The sequence below is a fragment of the Aquila chrysaetos genome, chromosome 21 (assembly GCF_900496995.4).
Source record: "Aquila chrysaetos chrysaetos chromosome 21, bAquChr1.4, whole genome shotgun sequence".
Classification (NCBI taxonomy): domain Eukaryota; kingdom Metazoa; phylum Chordata; class Aves; order Accipitriformes; family Accipitridae; genus Aquila; species Aquila chrysaetos.
The window spans coordinates 689,044-705,170 of NC_044024.1; the positions used below are offsets into that span (position 1 = coordinate 689,044).

Sequence of the window (16,127 nt, forward strand, 5' to 3'; positions counted from 1 at the left end):
ATTTTACTAAGCAGTGAATTCATCTCTGACCAAATTTACTGGATAAATAGAAAGTCTTTTTATAGCATGCGGTACTGTAATTAAATAGGAAAATCTGACTTAGACATGTCCTAGAGATGAGTATGGCTGATTTTCTGAAGTCCTTGAGTTGCCCAGATGCCTTGTTTATACTCGTGTGCTTTTAACGAGTTTCACTCTGGCTGCCAGAAGGTTTGTGTTCAGCTGGTAGCCAAGAAATCACCTATTCAGGTTCAGTAGGATGCTACTTGTGTGCAGGCTTCGTTTTTTTAATCTGGTGACATGCCGACTGAAAGGAAAATGTACAAACGTAAAGCAAGTTTAATCAGCAATAAAGCATGACTTATGCTCATTTGCAGTTGACAGCTTCCCAAGCAGGAGACAGATGCTCGCCTCAATGGATTATAATTATACACTGGAGGTGTTAGAATTGCTTTAATATTTGATTGAAATAACATATGACTTTCTTGAAACCAGATTACATCTGACTACTTACAAGTATCTGGAAAAAAGTACAGTGTTGGAGGTGATGTTTGTGCGTGTGTTGTAAACATGCCTGGGATTTAACTGTGAACCACCATCTGGGAATACTAATTTGAATTTAATTGATATTTTTGTTTAGCTTGCGATTCAGCAGAGGTTTTCATATTCATTTTCATACTCATTAGATAAATGCTTTGCGTATTCAGTCTGTTAACCGTGTGATGAGGCCTCGGGGTTATTTGCTGGCTCTGAGCATTACACATTAAAATCCATTTACTTAAATTTGGTGAAGTCCTAACGGGTTGAAAGTAAAGGAAGTTTTTCGTCTTATTTCCTTGAGTGCCAGAATTGCACCAAAGGAGGTAATTGGTTAATGAGGGCTTGTTTCTGCCTCAGTGCCTGGAGAATGTGGTCTGGTTAATCGCATTGCCGCTGGGACTCCCGCTCCCCTTCGGTTGATTTATTTCTGTTAGCAGCACAAAGCAAACAAATCCTCATGGGCTGTTTGTTTCACTTACTTTTGACATACTGTCACACGTGGTAATTGTGAATGCTCTGGAGCGGAGACCTTGGGGTTTATGCCATGACTGCAGAGCATATGGCACAGTAAGACTCAGCGGGTCTGGGTGTCTAATTAGTGCCAGAAATGAGGGCCGTGGCAGGGCGAGCCTGGTGCTGGGGCAGCTGGACTGGTTCAGCACCCCGTAGTTGGAGGTATTACCCTGCGGGACTTCAGGAGGTCACTGAATCCCATCCTGCTGTATCTTTTTTGCCCAGTCTGTTGCAGAGTGATGCTTGCCCACCTCACTGGGTCTTGCAAAGCCTTCAAATGCAATTTGTGAAGATCTTTGAGACTCTTAAGGGGAAGATGTCATTTATTGCCACTTGTCACTGCCTTCCTTTAAAACACTTTGCTGCTTGTGTTTTTCACCTGGTCTTTATTCCCTCCGTGTGTCCAGGGATCCCCTTTCTCCCCTTCCAGTTGCAGTTTTGTGCTGTGGCTGTTTCTGATGACCCATCAGGGTGTGAGCACCCGGCTGCTGACACCACAGTCGTGTCACCCGGCTCTGTGTGTGTGTGTCCCGGGACGAGCTGAGGTTAGGCTGTGGACCACCTTGTCATAACAGGAATGCTGCAGGAGAACTGGAGTCTGCATGAAACCAGTCCTGGTAACTGCAGGAACCCAATATTAATCTGTAATATCCCTCTCTCATTTTTTAATAGGATTTCGCAATCTGCATGTGGATGACCAGATGTCAATAATCCAGTACTCTTGGATGGGCCTTATGGTTTTTGCTATGGGCTGGAGATCTTTCACCAACGTCAATTCCAGAATGCTTTACTTCGCTCCAGATTTGGTCTTCAATGAGTAAGTGCAAAATAACAACAATCTAATATTGTGCTTTGTCTGGGTCAGACTAGGTGAGAAATGAGAACAAGACAAGGAATTTGCTTTCCCGTCTGCTTATGAAATGTGCAGCTTGAGGAATTGTGCTTCCAGAGCTGACCAACAAAGCAGAGGAGGGCCCTGCTTTTCCCCTCTAATTGCTCTGCAGTGATCTCCAGGAGCAATAAGGAGAATTGCAATGTCTCTTCTGGTCCTTCTTCCCTTTCCCTCAACCTTGCCTTGGGTTCAATTTCCATCAGAGCAGCAGCAAGCGCTGGTGCTGGGTGTGAGGGGCCGGTCCATACAGACCTGCCTTTTTTCTGAGGATTTGAGTTCCTGTTTTCAGCTTGCTTGGTCAGCTGGAGCGAGCAGGAACTGAAACAAACGTATATTGTAAGTTTCTGATGGGTTCTCTCTGATGTACCATCAACTTAGAGCTGGGGAGGGTTTGCTGGCACTAAGGTAGAATTGCTTAAAAACAATAACTAAGCACAGCAGCAAGCAAAACCACACCCTCTCTCTGAGAGCTCCGAGCTTAGCTTCGTATCCCTTGTGGGTAGCCACATTTGGTGAGTCATTGCAGTCATTTTCCAGGAAGGCAGAGGGTCAAACGAACTCTGCAAATCCCAGGTAGTCCTCCATTTCCAGACGAAGAGGATTACACACGGGCATTTTGGAAAACGTTCCTCTCCTGCATGCAGGCCTGTTGGTGCCAGCATCCCCCGAGACAGGGCTCAGATTCTTGGCAGCAGGGATGTGCCAGGTGAGGCTGGGATTGCCAGGTCAGACAGAGTGTGACCTCCCACACACATCACACAGGCAATGCTTTGATCTCCTTGTCACGCGTTGCACATTCTGCCCTGCCAGGTACCGGATGCACAAATCCAGAATGTACAGCCAATGTGTCAGGATGCGGCACCTCTCTCAGGAGTTCGGGTGGCTTCAGATCACACCCCAGGAGTTTCTCTGTATGAAGGCTCTACTCTTCTTCAGTATAAGTAAGTACTCACATCCTTTCCTCAACAGATCTCCGCTTGCTATATGCTGTATCGCCCTAGAGGTATCCGGTGCTTTCCCTGTGCATGTGCATGTACTCATACTTCCCAAGGGATGGCTGTGGATGTTCTCCTCTCTGCTTCAATCAGAGCTGCTCAGAGACGACGAGCTACCAAGCATAAGGGTGCCACCACCCAGCCCCCCTGCAGCTAGCCCACCCCACCTCCGCATGTTGCAGTGTTTCTCCCATGCAGCTCCTGCAGGAGGTTGCTCCTCAGCCTAACTGCTGTCATCATGGGGACCTCTGAGCATCAGCTGCTGAGCAGGAAAATAGTGCTGCAATTTGTTATATTGCGTCTCTTTTTTAACAAGTGCTTAACAAGGGTCCTTGGATTAGCAGTAGTCCAACAAGCTGACCAGTATGAGGGCCGTAGCAAAAGCAGAGCTGGTGGACAGATCTTTCGTCTTAGGTCTGCACTGACCACTTCTTCAGCCTTCCTCTTGCTCTTTTATTCTCTCCACTCTCTGGGCAACTCTTACTGTTTCCTTCCCGTGTTCCATCCAGTTCCAGTGGATGGCCTGAAGAACCAGAAGCTCTTTGATGAACTTCGAATGAATTACATTAAGGAACTTGACCGCATCATCGCTTGCAAGAGGAAGAACCCTACCTCCTGCTCTCGGCGATTTTACCAGCTCACCAAGGTCCTGGACTCCGTGCATCCTGTAAGAGAGGACAGTGAAATGTCTATCTATACACATAAGAAAGAAACTTTTTACAGTGAGAACGATCATTCACTGGAGCAACCTCCCCAGGGTTGAGGTAGTCCCCATCACTGGAGGTTTTCAAGATGCGGTTGGACAGGGTGCTAGATAGTCACATCCAGCCTCCCTTTCCCAGGGAAGGTTGGACCGGGTGACCTTTTGAGCTCCCTTCCAACCTGGGCTGTTCGACGATTCTGTGATTCTTTGTGGTTTTTTTTTTTTTTAACTCTTGGCACACCTTTGCAGGGACAGTATTGCAGTGTGCTCCAGATTAAGTGACAGAGAAGAGAGACACTAACTCTGCTGAGGGAGTGAAAGTTATCTGTGCCTGTCACTCCCTGCAATAACCACTCTTGTGCTTGGGTTTATGGGCTTCCTTTTTTAGCAATGAAAAGCTCTTTGTAGATGACACTTTTCCATTTTCAGCCTAGGAGAACAGCTCAAAATCTCAGTGTCCCTGGTGAATCTTCTCTGATTACAGCAGTGAAAACAAATTCTCTATTTGTGACTTAAAGTTGTGCTGGTGAAACATGAGCTAGACCTTTCCTGGGGCTCAACTCCATGCCCATACAGTTACATGTCTACAAGCAAAAAGTAATTCTTAATAAGTGAAGTCAGCAGCATCTGCACACAGTAAGACAAGTTTCTGTAGGAGTAAGAAAGTGCCATTTTTATACATCTCAGTTTTTGTCGGACTCAGTAATGTCTGAGTGTGAAGGATGATGGCAAAATACGCTACGTGCTCCCAGGCTGGGTAGTTCCCTTGCTCATCTTCGGGGTGCGTACCTGCCATCTGATAACTGCTAGCATGGCAGTGGATAGCCAGAGCAAAGCAGGTCCCACTGTAGCAAGGTCCAGCCCTGACCTGCTGTGCCTGCTAACATCTGCTCGGTATCTTCCCAGAGAAATTGCTGACTGGGAACTTCTCGTTTAACAAACTTTCTTCCTTCCCCAGATTGCCAAGGATCTGCATCAGTTTACATTTGACCTTTTAATTAAGGCACATATGGTGAGCGTGGACTACCCTGAAATGATGGCTGAGATCATCTCTGTGCAGGTTCCCAAGATCCTGTCTGGAAAAGTCAGGCCAATCTACTTCCATGCACAGTGATCTTCTGGAGGGACCTCCCAGCTCTGCCACCCCCATTTCAGCCATCTCCTGCCTGTTATTTCTGCACTACTGCACTGCAGTGCCTTGAGGAATCCCCTTTACAGAGGCGGTGTGCCAAGAAGATGGACAGTAACAAATGACTACCTGCTGGGATTCCTGAGATTTCTATTTTTCCTGAGGTACCGAACTACCTGCCATGGCTTCTGCCTAGATTTGGCTGGCTCGCTGTGCTGGGGCAGGGAACTGTGGCACAGTGGCTGTGGCACCGTATCTACACTCTCTCATTTGTCTATTTTCCACAGTGACTTTTAGTGGCCCAGGGCCACGGGAGATTGGAGGAAATGCCAGCAGTTGTTGGGTTTGGGTTTTTTTTTAAAAACAGAACAAGACAACAAGCAGGTTGAACCTATAAGTTTGGGTGTGGGTTACTTTACTGGCCTCCTTTGGGACTTCTTATTTGCATTATGGTGCTGGGAAGCAGAAGAGTTAAAATATTGCAGTAGAGAAACACCGAAGAGTTGCGGGGGTGAGATGAATTTGCAGCCTGATGAATTTACAGGACCTGCTGCTCGGTCAGAAAGCTGCCGAGCAGCCATTGCGGGGTCTACTCCGGACAGCACGCCGCTGCCATCTGCGGCCCCGCAGACCTGCCTGCGCAGCAGCATGGACGAGCGTTAATATTAGCTGATGGAGCGTTATGAGGTTGTCAGCAGAAGGGCTGGAGAGGAAGATGACCTTCGGAAATCCCCAAAGATGGCGGATGGCTGCTGTTTTCCACCTGTGATGTTTTTCCTATGGCTGGTCAAGCTGGATCTCCATCTGCCCCGCAGATGCCCGGGCGCTCAGCAGTCACATTTCTGTCCTTGACAGCTGCTGCTCCTCCAACAGCCCTACCCACCTCCGCAAGTGCCTGATGTCCTCAGACCTCATGGTCTCCCCTCCTCCTGTGGGCACCTGAAGCCCCCTGCCCAGCCCCTCACTGGCTCTGCTCCTGCTGGGTGTCCGCAGAGCCCGGGTTTCCAGCTACACTACTTATTTGCTGTTGATGCCAACTATTCTTTCTGATGCCAGCAGACGAGCGTCCCGGGAGCAAAGCAGCGGGGCCAGGACCTGCGAGGCCACGGGGCTCCTGCTGTTAATCCTGTCCTTTGGGAAGTGGCTGTGGTAACCGGCTGGTGCTGCCGTGGTGCTTCAGGGTCTTGTAAAGGAAATGACGAAGAGACTTTATGCCCTTCCAAGCGGTGTGCACGGCTCCTGCTAATTGCAGTAGTTGATTGCAGCCTGGGGGGGACATGGTCCCGCACGTGCCGCCTGTCCCTAGCAGCCCCACGTGTCGTGGTGGTGGCACAGTCTGTGGCTCCGCCACAAGGACGGATAAACGTGCCCTCGCTAACGAGTCCATGGCCAGCAAATGGTACAGTCTGTTCGGTCTGCAGCTGCTGGTGACTTCCAGCAGTCGGGAATATCTGAGAAAAGCAGGCTTGGTTTGTCAGGTATAAGCGTTGCCTTGACTCCATTTCATACCTCAAGTTGAGAAGGGAACGCAGGTCCACCTGACACCCGTATTCAGATTTGTTTATTTGCTGGGCTCCGCTTCCCACAAAGAGGCCAAGCCTGTGTTCCCCGCGGTATTTCAGTTCCCCCGCTTCCCGCACAGCTGTGAGCCCACCAAAACCGCCCGGTCAGACCTGGCCGGGTGTGTTGGCGAGTGCAGCACATACAGGCTCTTGCCAGGGTTATACTCCTCATCAGGGGCTGCGATGCGGTCCAGCTTTACCGACAGATGTCTACCAGGGGTCCTCGAGCTGGCGCAGGCAAACAGCAAGTCCGTGCCTTGCCGCACGCAGTTCTCTGGCGGGCGGTGGTTTCGCCGCTGCAGTACGGAGCAGAGTTTGTGGCGGAGCTGTGCCCACCCAGAGCGCTGGTGTGGTCCTCCGGCACCGCGATGCCACAAGTGCGAAGCAAATGCCGGAGTCTAGAGAAGTGAACCTGATCGGACCTGTGCAGCACACCGTGCTGTGTTCCCCCTGCATAATACCAGCTACTTGTGTTTGTCAGAGGCCTTTAATGTGAAGGGAATAAGGTTTAGGCCAATTGATTGCCACATATATATGGTGCAGAAAACATTGCTGCTTGGACCGTTCACGAGCTGAGCATCACCGTCAGCTCTTCATGCAAATGCCTTCATGGTACGTCTGTGTTCTTTGCAAACGCTCAGTAAACCAAACAATTTTCCTGATACTTTTCAATCATGCTATGGGATTTTCATTAAGGGAAGGGGTAGGGAAAAAAAACCAAAACTATCGAAGGGGAAGATCTTTCTTTACAGCTGTTTGTAATGGGTTTTCCTCCCCTGCTAGATATGGCTCTGGTCATGCTTTTCCTCCTGAAATCCCTTCACGTAGGTGACAACAGAATCCCTAGATAACCTTCCTGAATCCCAGCCAACAGGACAGTGTTCTCAGTAGCTTTTCCTATTTTAGGGGGCTGCAAGCATTTTAAGTGTCGATATGATCTAATAATATTTGCAAATGAACCAGTAAAAAAATCCTACTGGTGCATTCCTCTGTTCTTGAACATTTTCTGGCTATTAGCAGAAGAGTACAATGAACAGCTGGGTGAGTAATACCCTCATCTCTGTCATCAAGAGGAGGATGATTATGAGCAGTCTGAATAGTTCCTTTGGAGAGCTTTATATTTTGCCCAAGCTCACGTCAGTGAAGTTTTCATTAGTTAATGAGAGTGGAGGTATCCTGCTGGGTACTTTTCTGCTGGGAGATTGGGAAGAAATCAAACTTAATAGGGATTTGTATACTCTGATTTGCTGGTGGGAGCATAGTACAAATGAAAAATGGTTTAGAAGGGGATGCTGCCTATGTATCATCTGCCAGATGTGTGCAACTCGTGTGTGCACTCTCTCCAACTGGGTATGCTTTGAGAAGGGAGCAGGATTGCAACTAAATGTTCTTCAGGAGATGAGTCAGTATGTGCCAATATTAATGGAAACTTCTAATTTGATAATTTTTTCTGGTTAGGTACTGCCCAGTGTTCAAAGGTCCATCCTTTCATGGCATGAATGGAGCGTACACTGGCACAGTCTGGTGTCGGTATCTGCTTCTCCAGCTTTCTTGTAGCTGATTCTGGTTAGACAGGGATAGTATTTGCACTTGGGGGACGACAGTGTGTTCTTTATCTTTGCCCTCTTTGACTGCACAAAGTGTCCTTGCACTTCGGGGCAGAATCCTGGAATTCTAAAGCGGTAGCTGTTTTCTAACTGTTTCAAAGTAGACTTTTAGAGGCACAGAAATCCTTTCTTGTACCATAACGACTGGCCAAGTCGCGCTCTGCACCATCGTGTCCTGGTGCCTGCTATCAAATGACAGAGCACCTGGAAACTGGCGGATGGGCGAGATGCCCGTGTGGTGGGGTGGCAGGAGCAGTTACCAGCGCCGCGCAGCTGGGACCGGGGATGGAAACCTGCCGCAGTCTCTGGGCACGGCCCGGCAGCCTGGCTGCAGACGGGATGCTCCAGGCCGTTCGTGGGGGGACGGCGTGGCTCTGGAGGAGAAGGGCACAGGCTCAGCCCTCCTGCACTTGCCTGCCTGCTCGAAAGGCAACATGGAGGGACTTTTGCTCATTCCCTTTTAAAATGGCAGGGGAACCTGCACTTGTGATTCAAAAAGTAAATATCTGCACCACACATAAAACCACAGCAAATTTATAGTAAGCTGCTCTCTGTGCCAGGTATTTTGTGTTCTGTGGCAATTTAATGCAGTTTTTATTTGTTAACATGTTTCTGTAATAAAAAGAGTTCTCTATATTGATAATACTTTATTTTCTTTGTAATAAGCCAAAAAGCTCATTGCTGGTGCCTTTTTGCCTGGGGAGGACTCCCAGCCCACAGCTATCGTCATGAAAGTAACAAAGCATAATGTCTCTACAATTGCTTGTTTCACCATAGCTGACTAAAGTCATCAAACAAACACTGCAGGATTACCAAAAGGAAAAGAACAAGTAGCCTACAGAATGGGCAGAAAGACTTTCAGGTACAATAGTGTGGTTATTTCCCTAGGTCTGGGTCCAAGGCAAGGGCTATGCGCAACATGGAGAAAGCCTTTGCCCTGGCTCGGTGGGACTTTGCTGCTGCATTGCGAACCTTTATCCTCTGCAAGATGTGCAGTGAGGTCGAAGCATACACATAGCATTTTATTACGGTTGCAATTGTATTGCAGTTGCAACATTGTGGTGTTTTTCAGTCACCTGTCAGAAATGGCAGTATTTTGCCCAAATTAATAGCATCTGAGGCCAAATTCTGCTTCTAGAGAAGAATGTTAGTTGGATTGTTGCCACTGCTCTTTTTTTTTAAATTGGAACTGAATACAATTGAATAAGGAAAATGGAGACCTACAATGTTATGACATCATCGAGACTGGAGAGCAGTGATATCCGCTGCCTTGGCCGGTGAGATGCGGTGGAGGATGCGCAGGAGACGACCATGACTTAGAAGTCACTGTATGGGGCTGAAGGATGTCTGTTCTCGTAATCAAAAAGAGGAGCCTGTCTGGCCTCCAGGATAAAGACAAAACCAATCCCACTACGTTAGGGGAAATCAAAATTTCACTTTTTGACTGTTTTAGTCCATGCTTGGGTCCCATGCAAGCACTTGGCCTGTGCTGTGCCACAGGGCAGACCTTCACACTTGGTGTTCAGCTCTTTTTGTAATCTTAAAAGCTGTTGTTGTTCTAAGTACAATAAAGGCAGAATCTCGTTTGTTGGAACACTGCTCTGTGCGTGTGTTTGGCTTTTGTTTCAGTTATGTGCATGAAAAATGTTATCTGGTGTGATGAATATTAGCTATTGAAGATGCCAGGAATCAGTGGGTCATTTCTCAGTGGATGAGGCTGTATGTTTGGTCATTCATAGGCTATTTTTCACAGTCAGATTTTGCTACTAATCACATGTCTCAACTGTTAATTCATTTACACATCAATTGACTAATCCTTTCATATATGCCTCTTTGGGTCTTTTAAACTGAATTTAATTTGATTAATGTATTTCTCAAAGCAAGGAGCTAATAAAGGCCAGTGTCCTCCTCCTGTTGTTGTTGTTTTCAGTATCTTTATGAGCAGTTGTAAATCCATTCTGCTAGAACTTCTTTATAAAATTGACCTGTGCTCTCCATGTAATAAAAAAGACTGCTTATCAGCCCACTTTTTAATTCAAGGCACAGATGTGAATACTGCACAGGGTCAAGATTTTATTCACTGCGAGACAAACCAAAGAGCTTGGAAAAAAAAAAAAATAATACCTCATCCGTCCACAAATAGCTGGCAATGTCTAGTGTATAATTGCACAGCAGCGGTACATGTACCAATACCCCACAAGCTGAAAGCACAGTGTACTTAGCCGTACAAAAAGCGTTGCCCATGTGGAGTAGCGTCATGTTTAGTCATCTGCAGAGAATCTGGTCCCATCCCTCCATTTGAGTCACAGTTAAAAATGTGTTATTTTCAAAATACACCCTTAATCAACAGAAAAATCCACCGCTGTTCACGGGCTGCGGTGCCATCTCAGATACCTGTCAACATGTTAGCCCCAGTGTCCCCTGTCAGACTTTTACTTGGCCACCAACGTCCCCTGGGACACTGAGGAGCCGCCGGTCCAACATGTCATGGGGTGACGGACCCAGTCCTTCACCTGGGTATGCATCTCCTGATCTTACACTGGCCTCTGTCCTCTTAATGGGCTCCAGCCTTGCGTGGCTTGCACAGTATTTGCCTGCATGAGAACAGCAAGGAAATTAGTCTGAGTGTCTGCAGAGGATTGGTCTCTGCAGATTCCTGGCCCTAACCCTCCTGGCCCAGTTAGCAAATAGCCCCTGTCCCAGGCAGACTGCTGGGTGCCCTTTCTGGACCTTTGCGGTAACAAATGCAGTGGGACCTTTTCTGAAAGAGCCCGTCAGCCGAGCGAGCGGGGCTGCTCAGGGCACATGGGGCGCAGCAGGCTGTGCCTGGCCGGGGACCTGTCTGCTGCAGGATGGGCTCGAACAGCAGAAACCAAGTGAGGAATCAATCTTGCTTTTTTTTTTTTTTTCCTGAAAACATCTCATGCCAAGCAGCCCTAAAATGGCTCTGTGCTTTAAAGGAGTTTGCTTTAAAGATCCTTAGAACAGCCAGTGGGAAATTTTTAAAACAGAAAAATTGTTCCATTTCCTAAAATGATACTGAGTTGCTTTTAAGACACCCTTCAACAGCGGTTGACCTCCTCAGAGGCCCTGGGAGCTCTGCACACGCTGACAGCTGCACTGGCAACCATCTCCCTGCATGCCTTCAGCTGGGTCAGGGTATGGGCTGCACTCACCCTCTAAGGCTGCACCAGAATGAGCCGGTGGAGGGAGATGCTCTGCACGCTGGATTATTTCAGGTGTGGATGGACCTCAGTCAGAGCACGGCCCAAACCCACCCCAACTGCGGGGACCCCCAGCGCCCTGCTTGGCCAGCGTCCCCCATGGGACACCCACCTGCTGCCGAAGCCCCACGTTGGCGGGGGCTCCCCGCTCCTCCTGCAGCTGTGGTCACCGTCTCCTGTCCCCGGTGGCCCGGGCAGCTCCTCCATCACCTTCGCCAAGGTGGGCTCAGCTCCGTGGCTGGATGAGCGATGTGGGTGCTGAGCCGTGCTGGCAGGCTGGCGGTGCCTCTGCATCATATTAAGTGTTCAGAACCTGGCTGTCGAACTGTTCCGTGACCGACGATATCTAACAGCACTTATTTCTCCCAGTCAAAGAACAGAAACAGGACCTGGACCCACCAGAACACTAGCTCGCCATGGGTCTAAAACTGCCTATGGACTACTTAAAGCAATTGCAGACAATGGCCCGAGACCACTGTTTATACAAACCCTGGGTGGTAAAGGACTCCAGCTGTGAGAAGCTGAGTGGGATGGTGTGCCTGAGATCATGCGGGGCCTGGTATTGAGCAAATTAATTAATTACTATGAAAGTCCTTTAAATGCAGTTTAGTTTCTCTAATTTGCATAACAAGTTTTTGCAACTCCCTCCAAGACAGACTAATTAAAACTCCAGGCTTCACCTGGAGCCCTCAGAGAGAGCTTGGCCACCGCTATCCCACTGACCCCCCTCCAGTACCCGGGCTGTGTTCAGCGCTGGTGCAGAGCCCTCCCCGAGGCCCTGGTGAAGGCAGCGATGGGCTCTTGCAGCTCACTGCTCCTCTCGTGCCGAGGTCAGCAGTCTGCTCAGCCCAGCCCGAATCCCTGTGGGAGCACCATGAAGTGCTTTAAGGCGCAGGTTTTAATAGGAGAGCAGCTTACAGCCAGCACAGGAGTGCAGCAATATGCTGTCCATGCCAAGCCTTTGGTACAAGGTGTTTGGGGTGTGGTTTTTGGGGTTGGTTTTTTTTTTGCATGTGTGCACACACCAGCCTCACACAGAAATCATCCTTACTGTCAAGAAAAGCGTGGAGACGAATAACGAGGCTGGCAGCACATATCGTTGGCATGCATTGCTGAGCTGGGGCAAAGTCATCAGGTTCGCCCGCATAGCTGTCTCTGATGAGGAGACGCGTGACCTGCCCAGTCCGGCTGCAGCAGTCCCCAGGCTGGCTACTCAGGGGGGACACCCAGGCTCTGGCCCCCAGCCCTTCTTCTTTACCTGCCCTTTCTCTGACCACCCCTGCAGCTCACCCCATCCCTGCCCAGGGAGCAGCTGGGAAGGGGCAGGGGCCCCTCAGGAGGTTCCCTTCTGTATCGGAAGTATGTGATGGGCTGGGCGAGGAGCACCGCGCACGGAGAAGGCATTGCTGCTTCACTGGAGGGATGCTAGAGCCGCCAGCAACTCAGTTGTTTGATGACGGCGGTTGCCTGTTTCTCGCTACTGTTGAAGTTCCCATCTCAGCACACTCGGCACCTCCTGCATCCCGCCCGACTTGAGCAAAGCAGGGCACACGCAGCTGGGAGAGGCACCGGGAGCTACCCTGCCCTCCATGTGTGCTGGGCTCCGGCAGCTCGTCCAGCAGCCACAGACCTCAGCGCGGTCACGCCGACTCGTGTGCTCTTGACACGAGGAACGTCAGCCAACTCTGGGGTTTGCTCCTTGCCCAAAATTGCCGCAGCCTCCCACCGCCGCCGGCAGGTAGACGCCAACGAGAGGGCGAGCAGGGACCTGCGTGCCCCGCATCCCGTCCCCGCTGGAGCAGAGCGACCGCAGGGCCATGGCCCGGCGGCACGGTGCCGGGATGAGCCCGCGGGGCAGAGGCACCGGGGAGGGACCAGGGTGTGCAGGACACAAAGGATGCAAAGAGCAGAGGATGCTGGACCTGCAGGAGGACAGAAGTCCTGGGGGGCAACGTGCTGGGGGGGGTGAAGGGGTACGTTTCTCTAAGCCTCCATGGGAATAGCAACCCTTTATATATGATTTCAAGAATCTTCAGAACTTCTGCTTTTTAGGAGCTCTCACAGATCCTGACAGAGGCTGTGAAAGCACTTCTTCCATAAACTTCCAAAAATATAAGGAAAGTAAAGAAATAATTCAAAGCGCCTCCTGAATTTTTAAGCCCATGGCAGGATTTTTTTTTTTGCTGGCCTGACTCTTGATTTATGGATGTATAGGCCAAGTAATGCTGCTGACAGTTGCCAAGAAAATGTCTGGTGTAGAAAGCTGGTCCTAAATCAGAGCATTCAGCTGGTTAATTGTGCAGCGAGTTGGGCCAGAGAGAATTATGGAGTTTAAAACTAAGACTCTGATCTAGCAAGAAGTCCTGCGTGGGTGGATTCCTATGCCTTTATGGATCTCTGTGCAGCACATAAATTTAAGATGTCAGTGCTCCACTAAGTACATTTCAATTCTAAATTTATCATATAGATGTGTCTACTGAAGTGTGCCTTTAACCTCTCCAAATCCTTCCTCTGGGAATTCCTCCCTGAGGCCCAGTCTCAAGCTTTGAAACTTCTTGTTTTGATATCTTTTCTCTGTATAAAAAACTACAAGGTTTTACTTATGCTGGAAAATATTTTTCTTGCTCAGATGAAATCAAAACGTTTTCCTTAAGAAAGCAAACCATGCACCTGCGGGTTGGGACACCAGAATTGTTGGGATAGCACCTTAGTGCTCCTTCCAGTCTGTAATCATTTACTACAAGGGCTAATAGAAAAAGAAAACAGTTTCTTTCACTGAAACACTGTTGTTTTGAAGGCATCCATCCCTGGAAAAATTACAGCCCCCAAACGAAACTACAGAGAAACAAAGAGCCAGGGAAAAAGAAAAAAAAAACCCCAACCCTCAAGCTACTGCCCAGTGCTACCTGGGCATTGCGACCCTGTGTCCATCCCAGGCAGGGGATGCTCCCGGGCACAGGAGCAGGGTGGGACGTGCCCCCCAGCAGGCACCCGGCGGGGGATGCCACGCATGGGGCTGTGCCCGCTGCCAGCCCCGCGAGGGGTGGCCGCTGCTCCGCAATGCTGCCGGTCATTTTTTCTAGATTTAACAAGGATCTTTAGTTAGTTCCAAGATTGAAGCATTTTGTGTTTTTACCAGCAAGCCCGGAGCCCAGGCGACTCCGGATGAAAATGCAGCGAGATTTTCTGCCAGCCCCAGGGTACCCGCAGCGGCAGCTGCGGCTGCAGCCGGACCCTTTGGGTGCAGGTCAGGACTGCAAACGCAGCGAGACCTGGACAAAGCAGCTTGCCTGGTGATGGGAGGGCAGACGGGGGCCGGTCCCAAGCCCACCCACCCCCACACACTTTATCCAGCCTTTCCCTGCATCCCACACCGCTCCCAGCACACGGCCCCGACCCTGGTCTCCTGGCTGCTGCAGCAGTGCCCGGTGACTGCAGTCCTGGTAAGCAGTTCCCATCTCACTATCACCATTTCCCACCCCAAATTATTGCTGACAAACCTCCACCCTGTCCTTCAGTACCCCGAAGGTAACTCAGCAATAACAGCCCCAAATATTCCCGGGATGAAAAACAGGAGAAGGTTTCTAATCACGAAAGAAATGAGATTGTGCAGTCCGTATTCTTGCTTGGGGGGGGGGGGGTTAATCAAAACCGATGGCCCCTGGCTTGAGCACCCGCCTATGTGCTGAGCTCTCCAAATTACAGATTTGATCCGAGCCCTTGCGAGGGAGCGGTTTCAGCCCCTGAGCCCCGCAAGCACTCAGGCTGCAATGAGCTGCACGTTGGGCTGGAGGAGCTGAGGAAGGGTCTCAGCCAGGCTCCCCGGCCTGTCGCGCGCTGTAGTATTTGATCAGGACTGCTGGCTCTTGCCAGTTTACATTATTAGGATTAGTCTTTCCAGCTGAAGAGATGGGGAAAAACAAAAAGGGAGCAAAGGAAACATTGCACGTTATGTGCCATGAGCCCCCCATGCTTGAACTGTGCGATTCGGCCAGTGCTGGCCTACTGCTAACGACAGAGCCCAGCTATGAAGAAATCAGCATTTCACTCACGCTCCCTGCCAGGAGAGTGATTTTCTTCTTTGGTAAGAGAAGAAAGGCCAAGACTGTCAAAATGCACAGAGCTGCAATAAATCCTGCTGTGGCAAAGGTGCTTTGGGGACTCCTTTTCCATTCCTGCTCCCTTATGGCGGACGGTGCAGGGGCTTAAAGGGCACTGGGTATTCCTGGGGCTGGAAGAAAGACGCAGTGCTTTGGGGGTGCTGGTGGGGGGGCAGGCACCCCATGCCCAGCTGCCCCTCAGGGGAGCCATGGAGCGCTGGATGCTGCTGCTGGGGACCGCTCCTGCCGCTGTAAGCGGGGTCTCAGGCCCCGTGCGGCGATGCTGAACGGGGACCGGGAAGGCAGGACCATGCTCGGCCAGGACGGTGCCCACCCGGGCGCTTGCTCGGGGGCCTGGAGCCGGGGCAAGGCACAGACCTGCTCCAAGCCTGCCAACCTGGAGTGCATGCTGCAAAGCTCAGCGCCCTTGAACTAAGGCTAGGATGGTACAAAGTAATTGCAGCAAGGATGCTGAGAAGAATATGGCAATTAGAGGCCTGAAAAAGGGTGTAGATGAGAAAGCTCCCCATCGTTCAGCTGAAGACTCTCAGACACTAGAGCTGAATTCATTCATCTCAAACCGCCAGAGGAGTTCCTCAGCTGCAGCCTTTTCCAGCCACATGTTATTAGGTTAAAAAAAAAATTTTAAAAAGTATCACTCAACAAAGGAGTGAGTGGTGTATTTAGGAAATGTGGAAATTGGCTGCATCTCCTCTTGGGGCAGGGAAGCAAAGCGTGCAGGCTGCCAAGCGGCAGGGACAGCTCGCCCACCCCATGCTTACCCCAGCAGCACCCTCCCTCTCCTGGTACCTCACACACTGCTGCCAGCTCCTGTGTGGTCACCTCGGTCGGGCACTTCTCC

At 50.0% G+C, this 16,127-nt stretch overlaps 1 protein-coding gene across 1 annotated transcript in view; it reads left to right on the forward strand.

Moving 5' to 3' along the window:
• AR (androgen receptor) overlaps positions 1–9,850 on the forward strand; it is a 59,251-nt gene extending 49,401 nt beyond the window's left edge. Inside the window, exons 5-8 of the mRNA XM_029996922.2 lie at positions 1,726–1,870; positions 2,756–2,886; positions 3,450–3,607; positions 4,602–9,850. Of these exons, the coding sequence (XP_029852782.1) occupies positions 1,726–1,870; positions 2,756–2,886; positions 3,450–3,607; positions 4,602–4,757 (590 nt within the window). The 3' untranslated portion in view covers positions 4,758–9,850. The remainder of the gene's footprint in view (positions 1–1,725; positions 1,871–2,755; positions 2,887–3,449; positions 3,608–4,601) is intronic.
• The last annotated feature ends 6,277 nt before the right edge of the window (positions 9,851–16,127 follow it).